Source organism: Ambystoma mexicanum, chromosome 8 (assembly GCF_040938575.1).
Source record: "Ambystoma mexicanum isolate Mex_15411 chromosome 8, UKY_AmexF1_1, whole genome shotgun sequence".
NCBI classification, from domain to species: Eukaryota; Metazoa; Chordata; class Amphibia; order Caudata; family Ambystomatidae; genus Ambystoma; species Ambystoma mexicanum.
The window spans coordinates 111399578-111425303 of record NC_090929.1 but is presented as its reverse complement, the minus strand read 5'-3'; the positions used below and the strand labels follow the sequence as shown (position 1 = coordinate 111425303).

The 25726-nt window shown below is 43.8% G+C and overlaps 1 protein-coding gene across 4 annotated transcripts in view; it reads right to left on the bottom strand.

Annotated features, from left to right (window-relative positions):
- SCAI (suppressor of cancer cell invasion) overlaps positions 1 to 25726 on the bottom strand; it is an 877065-nt gene that overhangs the window by 767148 nt on the left and 84191 nt on the right. For 2 of the 4 annotated variants that reach the window (XM_069609434.1, XM_069609435.1), the window contains exon 3: positions 14877 to 14916. The exons of the other annotated variants lie outside the window; for them this stretch is intronic. In XM_069609434.1, coding sequence (XP_069465535.1) covers positions 14877 to 14911 — 35 coding nt within the window. In that variant the 5' untranslated portion in view covers positions 14912 to 14916. The remainder of the gene's footprint in view (positions 1 to 14876; positions 14917 to 25726) is intronic. 4 annotated transcript variants of the gene reach the window in all.

Here is a 25726-nt window from a genome sequence, read left to right as displayed (position 1 = left end):
CATGGTAATCAGTACTATTTGGGGGTTGCGGGGCTTACATGTGTGGCTGAACGCCGAACGGCCTGCAGGGAAGTCGTTGGCTTCCTTGGATCAACCTTGGAGCCGATCTCTCAGAGCTTATATTCGTTGCCTAGGTAATGTCTCATTGTTTAGGTCTGCTTCTATGCCCCAATAGTGCAATGAGGCAACCTGGTGGCCATCTTACTATGTGTTCGCAAAAGCGGACAGAGCAGCGTTTTTCCTTTCAGGGGGTTTCCAAGTTCACTCACACAGCTCCATGGATATGTTTGGAACAGCAGTTCACGTTCTACCACAGGAAGAAACTGCTATTATTACCTAGTGATTAGCAGAAGTAAACATGTATCTTTTAATTTTTATGAATAAATAGGTGCAAAGAAATAATTATTGCAAAAACATTTCTGTTTCCTAGTTAAATATTTTTAACCGCTTATAAAATACTCTCATTGGGAATTGGACTTACATTTTTACTCCCCAAAAAAGAAATTTTACTCCCAACTTAAAAAATAGGGAATAAAATACTCCCATGTCAAAATCTTATCTGGAGCACTGAATACAGGACTTTAAACCTGTTTGACATTGTACCGGTCCCACAATGTCCAGACTTACCCACTCCCACGGAATTTCAGGAATGGGCATTAATGTCATTGGCTCAACCCTCGTGACAGAGATGTTGCCAGATTCTTCATAGATATGACATCCTCTCAGCAACCTCTCCACATGGCCACCAATAATCTTGTCTCAACAACTGCTTAGTCTTTGTCATACCCCGATGGCCTTCATGTGCTCGAACCAATATTTTGTTTCTCACACCTTGAGGAACTAGCTTGTCTCCCCTCATCAACATATTTCCCTTCCAGCGTAGCTCATCAAATACTAGTCTCATGGCATCAGGTATAGAACCACCTCTCCTTATTTTGGTGCTGTTCATTCCATAATTAATAAGTTCTTTTGTGTCCCTCAATACCTCATCTTCTGACACGGCTTCCCGCCATTATTCTTCCGACTCCACATCCCGATTCATTTCAATTACCAACACTTGATCACATCTATTGTTTGCACCTTGTTCCTCAACCACATTGGTCAATCGATACAATCTGCAGCTTTGTTTTTAACTCCTGGTACATACTCCACCTCCCATACATAATCCTGCAGACTGGCCACCCACTTCCTAATCCTGGAGGATACGTCGTCTAGACCCTTGGTAGCTAACATTTCTTTTTTCTGCTTCTTTATTTAAGAGCTTATCTGTGCCCCACGGGCTTCCAACTGGCTTCCTTCAAGTCAGCTCTCTTTTTGTTACTCTGTGCTTCTAAAGATGCACATTCTAATCTGGCATTAGCACCCGAGTTAAAGGCCTGCCCGGATCAGGTGTTAAGGCCATTAGCACCCAGGATACCAAAGCGGCAATTTAGCGCGGCTTAGGTGCTAAACCCACGCGTCTCGCTGAACGAAGGAAAATCCTTTCTCAAGATGGACACCATGGAAAAGGAAGTGGGGCTTCACAAGGAAGCCAGTGCCGTCACTGCCAAAAGGTAAATGGACGAAGGTGTACATTAAAAAAAAAATGAATGTTTAAACGATGGCGGCCCGCGGCAGGGAGGCAGCCTGCGGGTCCTGTAGAACGCAGGCCGAGATCAGAGATTTCAGCCTGTGTTCTGCGGAATCTGATTGGCTGCGGCCCCCGCCCCGGGTGCTAATGGATGATTCATCTTGTTACCATTCTACCTGAAATGCTCTACATTCTAGTGTTCCAGGCTCAATTGTTACATAGGACAGAATGTCACAGAAAATTGATTTATTGACAAAGTCAATAGGCTGGAGAAAGCATCTGAAAAATGTTGCCCTCTTGACAAAGCAGAGTGGTTGGTGAAAACCTCCAAGAAGAGTTTAATACTAGAAAGAAAAAATGTTGATGAAACACTTTTGTTGCTGATGAAACAATCATTTGCGAGCAACCAAAAAGACCAGACTTGATCATGAAAAAAAATAAAAATCCAACTTTCTCGACTCTGTTATATTCTTGAAGGCAATTCGCCAAACAAGTGATAGGAAGGCATGTGGGGTAGTGGGTCCGTTGACCTGAGCATTTTGACAAAGAGAAAGTACAATAATGTTGCTCAATAAAAAGAAGCTGTTCTTATATAGTGCGGTGCTTCTATTACCCAATGCAATGGCAATTATTTTTTTATTTAATGACTTTGTAGAGATGAAGAGTGGGATTGTTCATCCCCGGATTCACGCCTCGGCTGTAGGTTTCACACAGATCTACGGGAACATGCACTCTACTGGATGAGCTATAATCCGTACATCGCAAGCATAGTGGTCTACTGGCTCAGAGACGTTATGCAATGGCCTTTGTGGCACTACATATACTTGGCCCCACCAACGTACATCCCTGGTGCATAATGCCACTTGCAGTGCAGGGGCAGTGTTTTTTCTTTAATTCCAATAATAGGTTTGCATGCTTGTCAAGAGCTCTTACGTGGTCAAAAGGTAACAAGTTGGTACTACACACAACAAATAAAGGCACATAGGGAGGCTGGGAGCGTCTGGTTTTCAGCAAGGGTGACAAGAGTTTGGCACTTCAGAGCCAAAAAGATAAAAGACATTCTTTGCCATCTGTGTCATTTGGCATGCTAAGCGTAAACAAAAATACTTGCCCAGAAGGCATGGTGCTGAGCTGCGAAAAAACTTGAGCATTGAGATTGACACTGCCCCTGAACTCGAATGATGCGATGCTGGAAGCCAGACAGGCAGAAACTACATTTCCCAAGGCTCCGAGGGCTAGACTTAAGCCCCAGCCAATCAGGCCCGGCCGGGCCAGAGGTGAACTTCCCCATTTCTAGGCTGAGAGTACACTAGGCACTAGCTCATGAAGAGGTTGGTCTGCCGATTAAGGGCCTGATTCATGTAAGTGTTTTATAATGGTGCAATCCCATAGGAAAACGTTCCATGAATCAGGCATTAAATGTGCTGTGCCAATGTACACTTGGAGCTCACAACACCAGGCCGAGCAGGAGCCGGGCTCCTCTGGCAGAGTCTGGCGCTGCCGTTGTCGGCCCACATGTGCAGTATCTCCCTCAGTATTTGTCACTGTCCCAGCGGTAGCCGCGCGCACTTCCTGGCCAGAGCAAGCCTGGGATTGCGCGCACTTTGTTTGTGTTTCTGGGCCTGCAAGCTGCAGTGTTAAGTTTGGTTTTGCAGCCGCATTGGCGGGCTGAAGCTTCCCTGGAGGGCTTCTAGGGCAGGCGCTGCGCTCTGGCTTGGTGCAGTACCATGGCTGGAGGTGCTGAATTTTGCTCGACAGCTAAACGCAATCTCATTTCCTCGCGCAGTAGTACAGCTTATGCATGTATTTATGTGTGTGCAAGGCTTCAGATAAGATTTTCAAGTGGCAGTCTTTTACTTACTGAGCGTAAAATGATTTTTAGGCAGTACCAAAGAAATTCCAGTACCCAGTGGGGATTTATTTTAGGCGAGTGAAAATATATTCACTCCAAAACATAACTCTTTGTAATCTATACTTTGGATCTAGTAATTCTAGCACATTAAGAAGCATTTTCACTGTAAAGTTTCCCAACAGTTCAGGCATTAATAACATTAGAGCTCCTTCCATTGGTACTGCTCTGCTGGTACCACTGACCCAAACATATGGTTGGAACAGAGTTGGGGAGGGAAGGGTCCTGCTTGTTTGCTGTGACATATTTGTACTTGTGTGCTTTGTTTGACGCAGCACTTGAACTGTGAGTGTTATATCATCTCTTAACTTCTCATGCTCACATGTTCCTCTCCTGATACAGCAGTATTACTTCTGCATCTCTTGGGCGGTTTACCTTTTCTTTGTCACTGTTTCAATTCCAGATAAGCTGGTACGGTTGGAAACAAAGAAAAGATCGCAGGGATGAATTATCTGTTAGATGGTGTGAAGAGATGGAAACAAGAGAACTCCACCTGATGAATGGGAATACCACGGGAGATATACCAGCTCAACCCACATGGAAAAGAGACCATCAACGATCAGTCCTTGATTATTTCTTTTTGTCTTCTAACCTTGCTAAACGCGCCATTAAAATGCAAATCACAGACACACCGCAGAGTGATCATAACCTAGCCACGATAAACTTAGCAGGTACGGAACCCATGAAAATTATCAGCAGAAGGCCTGAACTCGTGGTCGACTGTAGTAGGATTCGACTAAAATGAACAGAATCAGAAGTGAACACGGTGGTCGAATCGTACAGTTCGAGCACGTGAATTTGTTAAAACAATTTACTGTGGGGAACCAAGAGCTGCGAAATCTCGCATTTAAACCAAAACACGTGTTTGATGTCACAATTGCGCACAGGAAAAGAGCACTCCGACAAGAACTCAGGCAATGTGTACACCTGGAGCTGCCCGAACGGCTCATACAAGCAAGAGTTGCTAAACAGAAATATAATAACTGGTTGAAAGCCCACAAACCTCAGCTCGAACAACATGATGCCGAAGCCATGCTGACGAGACTTGCAAAAAAAGACGCTCTCGAATTTTGGGAGGATCATTAAGGAAGAGTCCTGTCCTGACTCTGTGGTGCAACTCAACATGGTAACTGCAAGTGGCTGGGAATAACACTATACTGAGCTTTATGCCAAGAAGGGCCAACTAGCTGACTGTGCTGATTTAACAACTGACAAATGGGATCCATCATTTGATGAACACGATATTTTAGGTATCATCAACAGAGCAAGTTCATCAAGAGCCCCAGGCCCGGATGGTTTGACAAACTTTACCCTTAAATATACAGAAAAATGGGCCGAGCTGTGTGGTCTAATAATTGCAAGGATTGTGAGAGAAGAATCACCTCCAGCATCATGGAAGTCTGCTAAAATTGTCCCAATATTCAAAAAGGGCAACAGGTCGAATCCCAAGGATTACAGACCAATTGCTCTTCTGGACGTTTTGGGCAAGGTCTATGCTACACTGCTACAACAGAAATCGTTGGCCTGGATTAAATCTATTGGGAGGTTTGACGTTAGACAAACCGGTTTTGTGAAAGGGGTAGGCTGTGGGCTCAACCTTCTCATCCTGAACATCATGAAAATGGAAGCTATAAGGGCAGGAAAATGTGTCTATCTAGCATTCATTGATCTCTCCCATGCGTTCGACAACATCAACCGTGAGCTCTTATGGGAGAAGATGCCTGCTGGCGGCAATTAAAGATCTACACGCCAATACCAACATAAAAATCTGGCTGGATCGGAGAGGCACCCTATCTAACCTAATTAAAACATATTGTGGGGTTAAACAAGGATGCCCTTTGGCCGCATCGTATTTAACCTATTTATATCCGACATAGGGGACAAGTTTGAAACCATCGCCGCATTCCATCCAAAAATTGGCACTAAAGAAATAAGCTGGATCCTCTATGCGGATGATTTGGTTTTGCTGGACTCTACGCCAATAGGTTTAGAGCGAAACTAAATTGAAAAATACTTAGCTAAAAATGGCCTAACTATTACCACCAAGAAAACTGAAATTCTGACACTGCAAAATCTGGTAACACACAAATCCACTGCAAGGAAAAAAAATATATAAATGGTATTTGGGAAAGGAACAGGTGAGGTCGGTCTCAAATACTAAGGTATACAAATCAGTGCCAGCCATAATGATATGATCTGGGTCAAATCCATTAAAGCCACATGTCGCCAACTAGCCGTACAGGCAGCAGCCCTACAGAAGAAATATGGGAAGTTCTCTCTGCTGCCAGCCATACGATTTTACAAACAAAAAGCATTACTTGCAATGCTACATGGTGCAGATTGGGCCTTGGGATGTCCGGACACAATTTGACACACTGGAAAACATGTTTTGGTCGAAGGTTCTGTGGTTGCCTAAAGGGATTCCAACGGTGTGCATAAGACACGAACTAAACTTGACATCCCTAAGTTCAAGAGTCTCTTGGAACATGTTGGCCGTCTATCGCAAAATAACCATCAAGCCGACCCTACCCCAATTTGAGATACTGAGTTTTCAGATGGCCTAGACAAATCCAATGTGCTTGCACAGTGGATGACACGATGTGAGCAAGTAATGGAACACTACGACTTAGATGGAAACGCTTCACACAAACCCAAATAAAGTTAAGGAAAAACTTTTTCAACAAGACTGGTATGAAACTGGCGAGCTTAGACACAAACAAAAACAGATGCTTTTGTCTCCACCAGAAGCAAAAAACTTAACGAAATCCAGAAATATCAAGTAAAATTTCTGGATAAACGCCAGAGAGACTTATTTCTGAAATTTCGTTTGAATGCATTTAAAACTAATGAAGTTCTGGCACTTTGGGACAAGGGCTCAACAAAAGATAAAAAGTGTCTTCTGTGTAATATCGAACCAGAGTCCATAAAGCACTTGGCTCTATATTGTTTTGCATTGCGAGAAGCAAGAATTATTTACTTGGGCAGGGTTCTGGGTGATCATCAAACATTGAGTGCCGACGACTTGTGGGCTCTATGTTTTGAAGACTCAAAAAGAAAACCAACAATCGCATTAACATCTTTCTTAGAATTTATTATTAAGAGATTTAATGAAAAATCAATTGTCATCTAAGAAATCTCAATGCTTTGTAAATTGAGTAAAGCCTCAGATTGTTTTATTTCTGTTTGAGATCACTTGTGGTTGTTTCAGCTGAAATAAGTGTGATATATATATATATATATATACACACACACATCTTTTTTTTTAAAGGTTTGTAACAAACCATATAAAAAAATATAAAAAAGATAACCTTTTCAACGCGAACACCAGTCGCGAGGCAGGGTCATTAGGGGTACCAGTGGCAAACTGTATTGGCCATTGGTACAGTAAGCATTGAGACACACACACACACCACACCCCACACCCCACACCCCCCGCACACCCCAGGCAAAGTCACCTTAAAACCTGCCCCCAGGCGTCTGAAACGAAAAGTGCCTCCCCACACCGCCGTGTAATGGGGAAGTGTGCAAGTGCAACCATGGCAACAAAGAACTAATGCTATGTGGGCAGCAACACGGGTGAAGACTTGGCAGAGGATTTTAGGGTGAACGGAACCTGCGGGCGCAACAGAGGTGATGAGCAATGGCAAGGCCAACACCCCCCACGCCCATGCCCACCCATCCCGGCAGCAATGTTTACACCAAAATGTCTCCCATATCACCTCTAGTTAACTCCTACACCTAATTCCGAGCATGCGTACACCACACCATTTCTTACTCACAAGAGAAATGAATCCTTCGCCAATAGCTCGTGGTGAGCAGTGCACTCACTTTCTGCCCTCTGCAAATCTTAACTAACCACTTACAGGTGTTGATTCCCCGTGTGAGGAAAGACAAATGATTGAGCTTTTCTACACATTTTTTGCTTATTTTATTCTGGAAGATGTGTAAGAACGGGCTATTAAAAAAAAAAAGAAAATCAATACACCATTTGTGTGACTTATTTACACTTGTGCCAAAGGGACGCTGAACGAGTGTTGTTCCGTTCACAGTTTGAATCGTTTAATTCCTTTCATAGATGATAGTTAAAAGATGTTGTTGCTCATGTTATAAAAACACAATTTAAAATAACCACAATAAAAAAACAAGGTCCACAATGAAAGCTGGAGAACTAATTGGATAATTCTTGGCTGTGAAACGTCTGTGCTAAACGCTGCTGTATTTGTGGTAGGCTGTGCAAACCCATGTGCAAAGTATCTTCATCTTATTGTGGTGGTTATTCTGCACTAAGAATCTGCATACAAATGTACATTTCACCTGAAGGCACTTTCTATAGCGCATATTAACAAGGAAACGACATGCACACGGTGCAACCTTTCCATTCACAAACGCCCCCGGAAGACGACAGATCTCGAGCCAAAGGCGGGAGGCTGACCCAAGGTCTCGTCAATTACATGCAAGGTGCACTGTTTCCAGGATCCTGGCCAAGCAGTGAAAGGGGCGCTGCTGGAGCACCTCCGACAACGCACACAAGACGGCAAAACATCAAGATCTTTCCATCAGCAAGAATTGTGGCACACAAACATTTCACCCCCCCCTCCCCTCCCACATCTGCTAACCCCAACACACTGACAGCAAAATACCAATGCCTTAGAAAAAACACTGCACATCTCATTACTGCAAAGAATGAGCCCCAACACAGAGTTCAAGGCTGTGTACACGCATTTACTATAAGCAGCGACAGGGTAACCACATTTCACATCAATAATTTCAAAAATGGCAACAGTGCTGGTTTTACACAATGGAAATGCAGTGGTATGTATGCAAAAAGACAGTGGAAAGTGAGGTGGGAGGAAACTTATAATATTAGGAATCCTTTGTATCCCTTAATAGGGTGGCGCTCAGGCCAGAGGGTGGGAGAGCTAAGTGAACGGGGAAGGGTAGCAGAGCTAGCGAGGGGTAGCAACACTCAGTCAGGCGAGAGAGAGAGCGAGATACAGCCGGAAGTGATTTAAAGAGCAGCAATGCCTAAAAATATAAAACAGGTGAAACTGCATTTCTCGGTTTTATTGCCCCCACTTCATTGTTATGGGTCAAAGGGCCTATTTTCATAAATCAATGTAGTTCCTCCAATCTCTGGAATTTTGAAAGAATAAAGAAGAGTGCATGTGAATCTTCACCGCGCCCCAGCATTCAGCATTTGTAGGACCTTCCCCCCCGCCCCACCCTTAGTGAGATCCCTCTTTGGGGGGTTTGCGACACAGTCCTTTTTTTGGATGCATTATCTTGTTGCAAAGGAAGTCATATCAGAGAAGACCCCCTCCACTGTCTGTGCTTGTGTGCTGTACCTGGAGCACTCCACTGTCTCTTGTGTGTCATCTTTTACTGACCAAAGATGAAGGACTACCCAGAACTAAAGAAGCACTTAAATACAAACATTCCAGTTCTAAGACTCAACTGAAATGGCCCATTGCCTCCCAAAAGGGCTGAAGACTTCTATAATGACAGACTAACTGCATTTCAGGTAGCAATGCTTCTTAAATTCACCAATTGCTAGATTGATCCCATTCCTGCTGAACTGTTCATCATTTTGGAACCTATAGCCTTACCACAGACCCCTTGTTGCTCCCCAAACTTCTCCTCAAAGTCCTTGCCTCACCCGGCACCTCAGCTCTTTTCGGAAGTCTGCATATCAACTTGTTGATATCAATAGTCACCTGTGTCTGTTTCCTGGTCTGTGCTAAAGGCGAAACCCATCCTTCGGCTCATTTCCTTAGATCATTTTATTTACATCTGTTCTGATTATTTTTCCCATCTCTTTTTTTGGAGTTGCCTCAACAAGTTAACTATCTAGATGTCTTGAGCTTCCCTTGTTTTACTTGGAGAATGTGCTCGCTGCATGTTCTGTACTTGCTCCGCTCACAACCCTTCCATGCCACTTTTCACCTCTCTTACTTACACAGGACTTTAGTGAGCAGCTCCTGCCACCCTTACAATTCAAGTCCTAATTGAAGGAATACAAGTCAGTCTGTGACTAACCATGCCAAGGTAGAGTCTGGCATGTCACAAAACCTTGCCAATCCCTACGATCACTCCCATAGAGCGACTCTTTATCTGTACTCCTCTCCCTTAGTGGTAGTTCAAGTTGCTTCTGTGCCAGTTGGCAACAATTATGCACTGCTTGGTGCCAAGACATCTACCTTCTACTTCTCGCTCCACAGCAAGTTTGTAAACTATAACTTTTGCCTCTTTATAGACACCAAATTGCTGATTTGGCACAGCGCGTATCAGTTTACATTGATCATTGGGGCCAGGGCAGCAATGATCGGAATCCGGGAAGTGCTACCTTAAAACAATTTATAATTCAGCTATTAATGTGGCTTTTGTCATAGAATATAAACTAAGCCCTCCTAACAGTATGCCAAGGTGGCAAATCAAGAGTCTAGCCAGGTAGCCCTTAAAAATACTGTGCACAAAATCTATGCAATTGGCATTTAGTGCAGCCGGTCAACCTATTTTACCAATGAGGTCATATTCCTTTTTTGAGCAAATGCCACAGCACAGATGGCCAAAGGACCATCCTCCTTTTATTTAAAGGAGACCTATCACTGGTTGAAATACTGCGTTCTGCCCTCGTCCCCACTCATGACCCATATGGTCCACAATCCTTAGTCAAGCAACACGTAGTCAGCTCTTTCAATGTAGATAGTGTGGAAGGTCAGAAGCAGGACGCAGACTGCAATTGGACATTTGAAGGGTATATTTATTAAAGAAAATTAATAAAGCCTGTCTTTCCCTATTCTACAAGGTGTCCCTACCTAACGAAACTAGCTAAGGTGCTCATCAGTCATCAGTGAATGTCTATAAATGAAACCGTCCATTTCTAACCCTACCACCATTAGCAACTCAAAGTCATGAGAATGTCTCCCTTCTGAGGTCTGTTGACTGATCGTTCAGCCACTTTCAATACATATTCAGATAATCTCTAGTGATCACATTGATCAGTTCTTACAGTTCATTTATTATTGCTTTGAACTTTTCTTTCTTCTCTTGTTTTCTTCGATAATAGGGGATTCTTTTCTCCTCCCCTGGTGAATTGATCCGACAATTAACCTTTCCTTCTGGGCTATTTCTTAGGTTCCTAAATAGTTCAATCGTCTTTGGTTTCCCTTTCTCTTTTTTCTGGATATCTCTTTTCAAAGTCCAACTTGTTTTCAGGTTTCTTGTAGAACATGTTCTGTTAATTCACTTAGGCCTTCTTGGTATGAATTGGGTCTTTGGCAAAATATACCTCTTCCACTTCTCTTTGTACTTGCTGTACAACCCTTCCTTCTAGCCTGAGAGGAGTAGAAGTATCCCAATGATGATTCTCATTCTCCATCGTTAGGTTTTCTCTCTCTTCACTGTGACGAGTATGAGCATTCCTGTAATACTGCTCTTCACTCACTCCCCAGGTCTCCTGTTATCCCCATTGACTTCAGTTCTTAGGGCTTACGTCACCAGGGTGTTCATATGTAGAGGATCAGCTTCCTCTTCTCCTGACCTGGCATCTCTTGTCCTTTCACCAGCTTAGATGTCAATCGGGTATCTCGGGTATTGGCTTCTTGCGAGTCGGTGTGTCAGACTGGTTTTGGCATGGTTACGAGGACCTGTGGTCCACCACAGTCCTCCCGTGGTCACTCCACCACTCTCAGCTTCTCCATCTGTCTTGGATTCGGAACGCCATGCATCTTGCGGTAGCACGTCTGTCAGATGTCAGCTCTCGGTCTCTCATATCTCCAGGACGCTGCACGTCTCTGCTTTGCTCTTGAGTCAGCATCTGCGCCCTTTTGAAATTTGCTGGCTCTTCCTTCATTTCCCCAGGCCCCTCCCCTTTTGGGAATGACGTAGCTGTGGGGCTTTCCCAGTGCAATTCTTTGTTCCTTTTTCTCTCTCTTTCTCTTGTGGGTTCTCTTCTCCATGCATCCTCTTCTTAGTCCCAGTGGAATGGGGGCTTAGAAGGAGGTTTTCCATTTCATGCTCCCAATAAACATTTTCATCAAAATGGTTTAAAGATGTTATTTTGCAAGGCCCTCTAGGGAGTTACTCCTGGGAATGGGAGTCCTTGTCCCCAAAGGGGGAGTCTCTCCCGTCGAGGTCCCCCTTGCCTCTACCGCTAATGAAGGCATATGCAGCGTGGGCTCATCTCACTGCGGGGGTGTGCAGAGGCTTCCACCTGGGGAGAAGGGACAAATTCCCATGATTCGTCACAACGGCCACACCCATGACCTGGTCTGGACCCCGAAGACCTCACAGCCATGAATGAACTGCTTCCACCTAACATAGAATGAACAAAATGGTCGTTCCTGGGTTGGGGTCTCCAACCAAGCTCTCTCCTACAAATTGACCTCCCCTCTCATCTGCCCTGGCTATGTATATTCCACCTTCTCGACATGATCCCTGGCATTCTCTGAAAGAGATTGTAGATTGGCATAGACAAGGTTGCCCCTTTTAAACTCCTAACATCAAAAACGCAATCATCTTCCCATTTATTTAGACCTGCATTAAAGGAGGCCAAGCTGAAAAAAGCAAACATCCCTGGCATTCCAATTATGCCCTCCCTATACGTGGGTCTTACCTATACACACACACATCTTCTTTGCGCACTTTGCTGTATTCGAACTTGAAGAGAAATTGCCTCTCTGCTAAAGCAATGCCCCTAACCAACATCAAGAGCATTTTTAAATTCACTTGGCATCCCTGGACAGCCTCTCTTCTGTGGTCTACCTCATTCATGGGCTGCCCAAACGAGATTTTGGACCTTTTTCAGGGAATGCAAAGATCTGTGTCACACTCACCTCAAGATGCCCGCTATGGCCCATCAGACCTTCCATGGCCATGGCCCTTAGTTCAGTCATTCTTGCTTTTGGCTCAGTGTGTCCCCCACAATGGTCTTCGCCCTAGTTCTAGATTTCTTTAATTATTAAATCCACAAAGGCCATAAATAGCGATCACTCCTTTTTAGTCTTAGCACTTCATCTGAGAATCCACTGCCTTTGCCTCAACTGGAAATACGAAATAATTTTAAAATCGGTCAAAACCTCGATCTTTCCCTAGAGGTACTGTCTCTGTGTGGGTTATTTTCCCGCAATCAGTTGATTATACGAGGGATGAGCTCTTACAAATTACTTTAAGAAAGTGTGCTTTGCTGCATAGAATGTTGTATGCTGGGGCAGCAGACGCAGAGTACTAACATGTCAATTTTCCATTTAGACAAAATCATAAGGCAGTTTTTAAACCAGGTTTACATTACACCTGAAATAAAAGACTGAAATATAAAATGACCAAAAATGTGCTTCTTCTGCGTTTTATTAGAAAAGAAACACAAGGCGAAAAACATTCTATTTCTTGTTCTGAAAAATGTCACCAATCATGGAGACAGAATGTAGTTACCTTAAAATAAATTCCTGTAGTAATTGACAAAGCAGGTGGTGATGTTATGACACAACATCCTAAACATTCACCTGCCACTTCTGCAGCAGTGAGCACAGGTGAAGAGCAGGCCAGTCGAAGCCAATCTGAACCCCTTACCCCCTCCCCCCCAGTACCCATCTCCATACCTAGCTTCTTAAACAGAGGCTGTTGCTTCAATACCCTCTCACACACGGCCTTTAAACAGGGGTGCCCTACCATAGAACATCTTGCCCTCTCTACGCCACTTATTTACCACCCCATGGGAATACATATTTTTCACCGGCTTTATACATTCCTACTTTGATATTAAGGCGTTTTTGGTTAAATTAAATTGCATCTTTATAAATTCGTTTTTTATTTTTATTCTAGGTTTAGGTTATTAAGGCATTTTTGAAATTCCTCATTAAATTTTTCATTGTAATAAATGTGTTCTCGAGTAGTTAAGCGGCCGATATCAAGGGGCCTGGTTTTACAGCACACAGTGACGCATAATGAACTGTTCAAGAATTGGGACCTTCCCGAGTGGGGTTGTCCTGAGTGGACACTTGTACAGACTCCAAATCACTTACAGCCCAAGTAAAATGGGTATGTTGAGAAGGGGTCCACTAGTTGCCCCCCCGCACCCCTATCAGTTGTACTTATGCCATGGATCTCATCGCCTATACATTCTCAATGTAAAAGGTTTTTTTGCTCAAATCTACTAGCAATAAAGCTTGCAGGATATTTTTTGTTTAAATGGTGGTGTAGATTTTAATGACAACCAGTATTCCAAGGACATAACTGTCCAATTCCTGAAGCCACATTTTAAATACATGTGGGAGGAAGAGAGAAGTATCAAACTGTTTTGGTATGTGTGTCACATTAATCAACTGACCACTGAGGAGGACTGCGACACCCCCAACGCACCACCTGGATCTGGATAGTGGGGTGCTTGGGTATTGCTTCTAAAAAGGTACAAAGTGGAGGCTGCCATGGAAAACATTCTTACATTTCTAGATAATTTAGTTCTCAAACTCCTCATATGTTTTCAACGGGTAGTAATGTTGAATCATCCCCTTCAAAGTTTTCTGCAGGCAGTGTGACACTGCAGTGATTAAGGGAGTAGGGGAGCTTTACTGCGAAGGGAGGCGGGGGCTTCGGGGGAGCAAATATATTGTCTCACGGCAAAAGAGTACTGCTGCATTCTGACCAGCATAGGCTCCAAAAACCTATATAGTTCAAAACGTTAGCAACTCAATCACTGTCTGCCTGTCAGAATGGTGTGGCGTGCAACAATATGACAGCGTTCCACGCCTGCTATGATAAAGAACAAAAGAGGACTGGAGAACTTTAGAAGCTTGGAGTCAACATAGCCTTCCACAAAGGGAGTCTTCCAGGGTCAGGATTTACCTAGAAACACGTTCCTAGTCATCTCCAAATTTTAAGATGTCAAACTGTTACCACTATGTGAATTAATCATTTGTGGAGTAAATGTATTTTTTAAGAATGTCACCTCTGCTGACACTCACTCATGAAATCGGAAAAGCGAGTATACAGGTGTTAATAATCATTCCTGGACAAAAGTAGGGGGGAGTGGAAGTGAGGACTCCTGGGGTGCCACTCAATGCTATGAGTCTATACACAGTGTTAATGTTGCTAATGGAATAAACACAGTAACTTTTTGTGAAAGGGACGCATTCATGATTAGTACGTTGCGGAGGCCAAGCCACGCATAGCTCAATAAGCTTGTAGCGTCTTCCCCATCGCCAACAAGAACTCATGGGAGGCTTATTAGGAAAAGGAGACGGGTGTAGCACCCATTGAGTGGGGGGGGGCGACAGGGAGGAGCAGAAGAAAAGCGGAAGAGACGAGGAGTGTCACATATGTATCACGGTATCAGATTTATAGCAATTTAAGTCTTTAATACAATGCACCATTTTGCCTTTATTCTAAAGGACTTGGACGAACCTCTTTGAGGAGCTTCTCCTTCCTCTCTTCCCCATCCAGCCTGAAAAACAGATGTTGGTGTGCGTCAGTATAGCAGAGGGAGCACGCCTTCCACACTAGGTCTACTCAAATATCCTATGCTTAAACATACGCTCCATAATCACCTTCCATGCGGTCATCACGAATAACACAGGCACTATGGAATGATGGTCAGCACAGAAGCCATCAGAACCTGCGGCACAAGTAAAGCAAACAAGCGCAGAACATCTATGTATGCAAGCTGAGGTCATTAGTTCTAGGTTAGGCTAAAATGGAAGCAACACCCATTCGTCTCCTAGGACTTCACAGCCCATTGATATTACACTAGGTCTAAACATTAGGGCTGGTCTCTGGAGTACAAATGCAGAATGATCATGGAAAACGTTTAGGTCCACTATGCAACAAAATCAATATAAACACACATCATGGAAAGGCCACACTTCAGACAAGCGGCAAAAAGAAAAGCATAGGGAAGAACTACGGTGGGGACTTACTTGTAACGTAGACTCTCATCTCTTCCTTTTAAAGCCATGAAACTCATGAGAAGGGCTGCCCCATGCAGCAAACTTTTAAGCCTGATTGATTCACTACAACTACAGTACATTGGCAAGTAGGTGCCCAATGATTCCCATTGTGTGGTACAGACTCTGCTTTTGGTTCAGGCCCATTGACCTGGATGGCAATGAATGCAGGTAAAAGGCCAGAGCTGTGGCAGTGCGGGCGGGCAGAATTAGATGGACAATCTACTCACACTCTGCCACACTTTCTTTCCTAATAGGATCTACAACTGTCAACTTCATCCTACATTTCCTATTCCACACCTGAGCTTTGTGAGCACATACATTTGGCGAAATCGGACATAATGGTGCTTTCTCAAACTAAAACCATATTGGCAGCACCACAGCTTACACAAGTAAGGAGCGGTTTGTGGTTTACTACTATGTTTTGTTTAACGGGTTTAACACAAACCATACAAACATTTAACAACACAGAACAACAATTTTTAAATTTACATTTCAAAACCTCCCTTTATGAACACATGTAAAACACATACAATGTATACAGAGTTATGACTATGTAAAACTAGATAATTACAGAATTCATCTAACCTGTGCTTTTACATGACCTGCTCCAGCTTGGATGTAACTCGAATCCCTGCTAAGATGCATCCATTGTTATGCCACATATCACATTGAGTAAGGATGGGACAGGCAGACATCCCCTGATCTGCTCTTCATATTTACCAAATAAGCAATGTGTGTTCTGGACTTTGCAACCAAACATTGTATAACTTTCAAAATCCTAAGTTAGCAAACCCGCTCCCCTCACTACCGCAATACGTGAGGCAAGTCTATACAAATGGGTACGAAGTGTCTCCTGTACCAAGAGAAAAGATGCGGCCCATTCCACAACAGTCTCCAACCACTGCATAAAAACTATTTACGTATTACTCCAAGTTCTTCTGTCAACCAAAAAACCTTCTTTAAAAATGGTCATGGTTTTAAAACAAGCACTAGGATCCAAGCACACATTGAGCAGCCTGAGCAATCCCGGACATTCAATTTAAAGCCACTTGCTCCCTAACACAATAGAGTGACCTGCTGTTAGGGTCCCAGATGAAGCACGTCAAATCTAAAACAATCGGTCAATCGAAAAGAGCAATTTATACCACACAGATTAAATTTGATTGTGTGAACAACAGGTCTTTGGAAAGTTGATTTGAGAAACATTTCTAATAAAAGATTGTTTTTTTGTTAGGAAAGCATCATGTAAAGCTGGCCTACAAGTTTAACACTGCAAACCAGTTGATGGTTCAATGGCTAACCAATATCACTTTAATAAAAACAACATTGAAATCGCTACGCTGTAGGTTAATTTTACTGCAAATTATCCTTTCCTTTATCCTCAAATGATGACATGCTTTTGCAATTTTTTTATGAATTTAAGCAGCTTAGTACCATCATCGTCACTAGGCACCGACAAGTGATAATTGACTCTCAGTGAGTAAGAAATGGTGAGATGTATGCATGTATAGAAACAAGAGGGCCAGCAACACTTATACCAGGCAGGAGCTTGTCAATTGAAATGTGTACCCATATCCTAACAGAAACAACAATAAGATGTTATCCTCCAAAGGGAGTGAACACATCAATTTGCAATCTACAAAAAAAACTCAGATTTGGAAGAAATTCGACTAGCTCAAAACCAACATGGGCTACAGTGCTGTCAAATATAACAGCATCAAATCGGGGAAGAAAAGAAAGAAAAAAAATGAAAAATCTGATGTGCAAAATAACAATGTCCCTGGGGGCATGTCAGTGAAGTTTCTTTCCTAGATAGTCTTCCGAAACTCTCCAAGACCGTTGGCTAGCACCGAGAAGATTAAACCTATTGTGAGGAATCTGAGGGCGTCCTCACTTCTTTCCCCAACATATCCTCCTCCCAGCTGGCCAGGGAAAGGCCGTCGCTATTGGATCCTGACCATGGGAGTGGATATGCGAGGAAGGATCACCTGGGAGGAGAAGACCTTGAAAGTGGGGCTGAGGCACCCTTGGGTGAGACACGGTATCCCCTCCGTCCCCATTTCCCTTTTCCCATGAATCCAATGTCCCCCCAAGCCTTTGTATATTACTACCAGTCCATTCTCTATCTTGTGCATGAATTATCTCACAGTAAACACCACTTTGGTACTAGGATGAGGAAGAGACACCAGAACCATACATCACACAAACACCATTTTGGTACTGGGACGAGGAAGATGCAACAAAGACTGACAACAGACTACTGAACTAACTCTGCGCAGTCTAGTTATCGAATACCTAATCCAGCTGGCAGTATATTTAAAGGCCAGTGTCAAAAGCAGGAGAAGGACGTGAAGGAGAGAGCAGTTGTGTGGAAGCAAAACCCTGAGAAGTCCAGAAAAGCCAGAGATGGATGAAGAGCAAGCGCAGCGGTAAGCCAAATGGAAAGCAGGCCGTCGCGAGAAAGCTCTGCAGAGGAAAGCTGGTACTTCCCTCTGAACCGGAGAAGCATCTGGAGAGGCCGGGTGAGAGCCGGAGGATCACTGCTGAATGAACCACAGCAGTGAAGGAGCTGGAGGTGTCACGGCGGCAGTGAGGTGCATCGGTTATACCGGCGGGCGAGAGAGAAGCTGTCCACGAAGCTGCAAGAGGCCTGGGAGGACAGAGAACGCTTCCCGGAAACATGATAAGTGCTGCAGCCCCACACCGTAGGTTGGACATGCCAAGCAATACTGGTGAGTCTGCCCAGGAGCGCTGGGAGCCCGGGGCGTACCGACACAGGTTTCAGGGGTATAGTTGTTATATATGACAAGTGGATAAAAGAAAGACTGCAATTAAGCAAAATCCCTAATTTAACTCAATTTGGGGAAACTACAGAATAAGTACGACGACGAAATAATGAACTGTAATGAAACCAGAGAAAGTATTGATACCAGTGAAGTGAATTGGTTATAAACTGTCATGAAAGCAATGGTAATAAGCAAAGCTAAGTAAACAAGCATAAGTGAATGATTGATATGAACATTGCCAAGAGTCAATTGCGCACTGCCCAGAATCAAGCAGATATTATTGCACATTATTAAAAAAAGAAATGAATTGCTGAGAAAAGTAAATCTGTATGCAAACCTGGCCAAAGGGTGTCAGAGGTTGAAATCAGAAGACCTGAAACAGTGAATAAGTTTCCTAGCAGGACAGTGTATTGGGAAGCTTATGTTGGTCATTGCAAGTGAAAGCTACTAAACCAGTGAATGATGATAAAAGCGGAAACAATAAAGCTTCAAGGGCAAGTGAAAGGAATAAGTCGAGCCTTCTTGTGAACCTGGAACTGTGGTAAAATTCCTATGAAGCAGACGCAAGAAATGGGTGTCGGCTGCGTGACCTGTAATGGGTGGACCTTGTGGTCCGACAACTGCACCTAGACTGAATACACGCACCTAAGGAAAACCCACTTTGTGAATGAATAAAGGAAAACCCGTGTGAATTGAAACTGAGGAGCTGAACTTTATAAACTGGTGAAAGGTAACCAAACTGAAGAGCTAGGAAGTGAACCAAAGAATTGTTTTATTTTGGAACATTGACTATCCTGAGGAAATTGATTATTTTGGAACTTTGATAGAATCGAAAGCTTGGGGAAGGGAACCCCTCTTTTGTAAAGGGAACCCCTCTTTTGCGAAGTGAACTGTTTGAAACTTGGGTAAGGGAAAACCCTTTATTATCCAAGAGCTGGAAGAAGCACTGAACTTTCAATGGACCACTTCTTATTTGATGCTGACATCCCTACACGTTGTATACAATTAGATGTGAGGGCAAGTACAGGTTTTGGACACAGGCAGACATTTGCTCTGGACTTCCTGACACAGACTATCATTAGTTTTATTTAGGTAGGGAAATCCCACCTTAGCATAGGGCAAGTTAGCCCGTTTTCCAACCCGCCTTTTTATTTAATACAAGTGTGTACTAAAATTCTTATTCAGTTGTCAGTGTCTACTTCATGATACCTTCAGACTATCAGCAGAAGATCACTAAAGCTTCTCTCTGGGCATGACATTTCAGATGAGTGTTGAACAGAATCTCTACAACCTCAATCAGTGCTTTATGGGCAGTGCACAGGCTGTAGTCCTGGACAGTGTTCCAATAACTTACATTAAATCACACCTCAAGATAATGGGGCATCAAAATGGACAAAGACTGTGCTATTGAAGGATTCAACAGCCTCTGTAAGGGTGGGCGGGTATTCCTGTGAACAGTAAATGCAAAATGGGTTTCCTTTTTAGAGCAGTTGAAACTAATGGGTTTCCTTTTTAGAGCAGTTGAAACTAACTGCTGGGCACATGGGGTCAGTCCGTGCGTAAATGTGTGGCATTGAACATGCTATGGAACACTGCCTCATCTCTACCTGTAACTCTACTGCCATTTATTACTCTCCTACCCTACATCATCTTATCCTATTACCAAGAGGCCACAATAAATAACATTATATAATATGCTTGATTTACATTATAATCGACTACTGTAATAGGCTGTATTATGTGTTATGTGGTATGTGTTTCGATATGGGCAATGCTCATCACTTTTTAGACTTACGCTACCAAATCACAGTGTTTCTGAAGCAGCTGCCCATCTGAGGGTAGCATTTTATAATTTAACCTAGCAGTTCGTGCTGGACTGCCTCTTCAGGAGTGGGACGAAGCCTGATTTGCATATGGTCTTTCCCCTTTTGTAATGGCTTGGCAGGTAAAGAATGATGGTCTGGAGGGTTGCCCAGAGCAATGCCAGAGGTTACGATTTATTTGAAACCTTCAAGCCATCACCTCTTGTTTTGCTATACCATTTTCCAATTACAGCATAATCTTATTGCGGCCTCATTCTGTCAACATTGTAAATATCTGAGGGTGTCCATTTCATTTTATTGGGGATTCCTATTCTTACCCTGAAAGAAAGTGGAGGTGTACAGTGCATCTGTCAAGGAGAACTGTTTGAACCTTTGCCTTTTTGTTGCCACAAAATGTTTACCCCTGGAAGGGAGCCATTCCCCTGGGAGGAAGCCAACCACTGGAAACAAACGTCTTCACCCAGTCCAGAAGACTGGACCAAGAAGGACTACTTTATCTTTATTTTCTAATATAGAATTTAAGGGAAAGAAGTAGGGGTTTTTGACGGTGGGCTATTGATTTATAAGGTCATTCTGACAGAACCCTTACAAAATGTAGGTGAGACAGGAAAACCCCTCTTAGAAATAGAAAATAAAGAGAAAACATAACTTACCCCGACTAAATAAAAGTCTATAACAATCACAATGCCACCTGTGTGTCAGTCCTCTCCTTCTGCACCCTTACACCAGGCATAGAAAGGCAATAGTCTTCTCAATTTTCCACATGCAGACTGAAGACGGAGGTCCATTTGTGGCCCTCGTGACCCCTACTCAACTTGCAGCCCAAAGGCAGAGAAATGAGAGATGACAAGACGCCAAGAATATGTACAATCATTGCACATGCTTAACTGCGACTAACATGGACGGCCATGAGAACAAAGATGGAAGCCATAGGTGCACTGAAGTGAATAGGGGAGGCAAGACATACTTGAAATACGTGGAGAAGCTGACAGGCTGGTTCTGCAGAAGGCAGGCAAACAGAGCTTCCAGCACAGACACAGTGTACATCCTCGTCAAAGATGAGGAGAGATGGAAAGTTTACAGTTTACCAAGGCGCTAAGACACCTGCAAGGAATATAGCTTAACATCCTCATAATTACAAGCAGGAGAACTCCATTCCGTGGTGAACACACACGTGGGCCTGGAAGACTAGGACAGTGCCTATTGATTCGAGGCAGTTGGAGGAAAGCTGTTCCCATCGAACCAGAGGTGGAAAGATACAATTGCTACACAGGTTCAAAGCTGGATGTACGCTCTCAGGACTTAGACGATCAGAGATGGCAACATGATGTGAACATACAGCAGCTTTGTTATCGTTCCCGATTGCCTTGAGTAATTCCACTCAGTCTGGTAGCTGTCCAAGGTCCCAAGGCTGGGAAGACACTTTCTGTGCAATCCTTAGTTACCTTTTACGTTAAGGCACACTATGTTGAAGTGGGCAATAATTTCCCTGTTAACCTGCAACTTGGTATTTGTTTAGATTATATTTAGAGGTGGTCATAGGAGGAGCCACCAGATATGACGATCCAATAACCAAACTAACCCCTATGTATTATGTATATAGTTTTATATAGTTTTCCTAAACTGACCAATCCCCATCCCTGAAGGGTTAGGCAGCGACCCGCGAGGATCGAACCCAAGACCACGCATGGGAATAATTGAAGAGGTCGTCAGGAGCTGCCTTGGAGGAATCCCTCCCCGCTCCCCGTGGGACACTAAGCAGACTGGACGGCAAAGTGGCAGATTGTTAGAGAGTCGGTGTCTGGGGGGCTTCAGCAGATCACGGAGTGCAAGTATAGACTCGACTATAAAGCAAATATAGGGGAAGGGGAAGTTCTGCTCAGTGTTGCGTTTGTGTTTTATACAAAGGTCACCCCTTCTTTAGGCGGTCAGTTAAGTTTACGTATAAAAAATAAAAAAATATATAAAAAGGTTACTTGTACTCTGCTTGGTTTATGGATGAAAAGTACTTTAGAAAAACACTAAAAAAGGATACCCATGAGTTAGGCAGTTTAGCTTGGTTCATGGACGATTATGTATGGTTACCTGTGCATAGGTATTATCAAGAGACGCTAGTTTACATCATGGAAGGGGATTTTTTTAATTTTTCTCATTGAGATGTATTCCTATATGCAGAAATATATAAGAAGGACCATATGATTATTTGGGATACCTTGTGCGGCAGGAAGACAGTCGTGCGTTATGTTACAGTTGTCATTTTGTTTATGTGGTCAAAAGCAGCGGCTATATATCAAAGTATTAGGGGTTGGACAGTTGGGAATGTCACATGTTAGGTTGTTGAATAGGACTTGAAGTGCTTAGAAGTTGGTGGATTACATTCTGTTGGACTGTTTGAATTGATGAAGTGTTGTGCCATTTGGGCGGGGCTCAAGGAGCACATGGACAAAGTCGCGGTTGAACCTTAAGGATGAAAAACGCAGTGTGAGCGATGCACGGAACAGGCTCTTGTTGATGGTGGTGAGCCAGAGAGGCTGTTGAGAAGGTTCTTTGGATTGTTATGGTTTTGATAATTTGATCGAAAAGTGATGTTAATTATGTAAATTGTGAATTGACAAAAGGTAAATTGAACGTGTCGAAAAACCAATTTGAGGTCAAGTACTGAAGATTACAGTTACATGTCAAAATGAGGTATACACCCCTTCAACATTTATGCAAGTCCCTCCCGCGTTATCAAGACAAAATATGCACGTATAGCGCAGAATGGACTCGCAATACAGAGCGCAAATTGGCAAAGCCATGGCCCAAAGACGGAAGATTTTGCAAATGTGTGCAGCAACATATGACCACATACTTATATGCAGCTTACAAGAAGAAGAAATTAGGTAACTAATGGCTATATTAGACCTATTGAAAATGTTTCAGAATCAGGAAGGGGACCCGACCTAAAAGCAATGGATGTTGAGTCAACGCGATGCGGGAGGCAAATCGCCTTCAGCTCCTCCTCCTCCTCCAACTGCAGATGTAGACCTAACACCAGAAAGTCAGGGATTTTACCCCTTAAGGGAATTGAAATCAGCGGCAGGATACACCTATTTTTGCACCTTTAGCATATAGCAGCGAAGACACACTTAGCAGCGCAAAACAGGGGAATAAAAAAGCATAAGTTATCAGTGGCAAACATAAGGAGCACAGCGAATTACAAGTGAAACTGAGAGGAGACGACAAGGGACGAATCAGATATAGTGGGGATCATGAGGCGACATTTGGATGGGTGGGGGGACAGATATTGCTTAAATTGGATGTGAAGACCACAAGTGTTCTAGGACATATGGGAGAGGAAGCTCCAAGACGTAAAGATGCGGAGGAAGAAGCTCAAGAATGAGCAGCGATAAAGGGAGGAAGTACAGAGAAGAGAAAGGTAAGATAAGGAGGAATGTGACAGGATAAGAAGAGAACGAGCAGAAGAAAGGGAGAGGAGAGGGAGAAGAAAGGCAGAGGGAGCTAGAGAAGGAAGCAATGAGGAAGGCAGAAGAAGATTAAAAAAACAGTTGCAAATAAAGAGAGAAAGGAGAAGGTTGGAAGTCGAGGAACACGTTAAAGAGCGCTGATGCAGAGAGGAAGAGACAGATAGGAAACGCGAGCAGGAAAGAGACGAAAGCAAAGAGACAGCCTAAGGAAACCGCGGACACTATGACAGACTTGACGCATCTAAATGACGATGAGTAAGAGGGGATACGAAAAAAAATAGGGGAACTCAATAGGAGGATAAGAGACAGTTCGGTTGCCTCAAAGGCAAGTAAGAGTACAATGGGGTCCTCGCTGAGGGTGGAACAAGGTTCTTTAGATAGAACGGAGGGGAAACTGGGAGAAACCGATGTTAATGAGGCTCAGCTTTGAGGACGAAAGAAAGGAGACGGTGGTGATAGTATTGGGACTATGGGGTCAGATGAATATCGACAAGAAAGTGACGATGACGAGAGGGAGAGGCCTCGCTGCTGCTCCAAGAATGTATGCCTGGACAAAGACACATTATGGGGAGAAGGGGAAGACACGAAGGAGAACCCGGATGACGACTGGAGCGTCCCATGGACAGTGCAGACAAAATTACTCCATATGCGCAGAGGCTCAGGGCCCTGCCAGGACGGAAACGGGCAGAGATAAGGGCGTTCACAGCCATCAGAGGCATGACGTGACTAGGGAATGAGTCTGACACAGTTCCCATTATTAGAGAAGGGGGGGTGGGCGACCACAGTATATACTGTGGCAACAGATGAATTTGAGGTGTAAGCTACCCTCGTTGACTGCAGGGGCTGGGAATTGAATTTCTGAGATAAGAAGACTGACAGCAGGGACGACACTGGCAGTGGGTGACATGAAGAGCCTACCCTCAGACATTCTTGGGGATGTAGTGGATGACGTTTGGAAAAGAGCATGATACTCCGAAGTGACAGCACAGAACACAGTACACGATGGCGCACCATTCAATAACTAAAGAGCAGCCGTATGGCAATTTCTAAGGATACAGTACCCAGACACATCTGACATAAGCGCGATTATGGTACACAAAATGCATGAAGACGAAGATCCACTCCAATGCATTCAGGAGATTCATGAGCATTGAGGTCTTCAAACGAGATAACCGTGGGATAAAACACTGGGGTTATTTTACCATGTATTATGTCAAGGGATGCCAGTACAGGTACAGAAAAAACTGAAGAAATTAGCGGGGATGGAGGCTAAGCCATGGTCAGACATCCAACTAACTATAGTGCACTATTGTCGGTTAATGCAGGAAAATACAAGAAAAAAGCACGAGGATAGAAAGCAGGAAGAAGCTAAGTTAGGGCAGAAAAAACTATTGAAGTACACAATGGATGGGGCGATGTTGACAAGCGGGGAGGGAGTAGTTTCCCAGAATATGCAAAATCGACTGCAGATAGTAGGAGGAGGCAGATTTAATGGGGGACAGCCGAGACCAATGGGGGTACAATACAATGCTGGCTATGTGGAAGGATAGGTCACATATATCAAATGTTCAGAAGCAGGGGCGGAACGCAACAGAATGAGGGAATTCCACATCAGCCAACTTATCAGACAGAACAAACCGACTAATAGGCCCAAGATCACACAAACGTGCAGACCTACATGCCACAACCGGCGCAGACACAGAGCATGCCAATGCAGCCATACTAACCCATGATGCATACACCGCAAGCACATCAACATGCGCAGCCACCTCAACCAACACATCAAGCACAGATGCAGCAGAACATGGTTGCGACGACACACACAGACTCCACGATGTAGACTCCCGTACGAATGTTAGGAGGAGCGACTAGTGGGGGCAATCCTTTTACCTGCATAGGAATGTCATTATATCCACAATAGGACACCCCACAGACAAACCTGATGTGTTTGATCCAATCCATTACACCCAACCCGAACGAGGAACCATGTATAGGGGGTGACACTAGGTGACAAGACTTTCTCCTTTCTCATAGATATGGGAGCAACTCGATCTGTATTAGGGAGGGGAGATGCCCAATGTCAGGCATTGCCATGAATGCACAGGGATTCTCTGGGAATACAGATTTGGTTCATTTCCCAGAAGAACCTCCGATTTAAATAAGAGAACACGACACGACTATGCCATTGTTGTATTCCCGACAGACACCAGTAAACCTAATGGGCAGGGATAT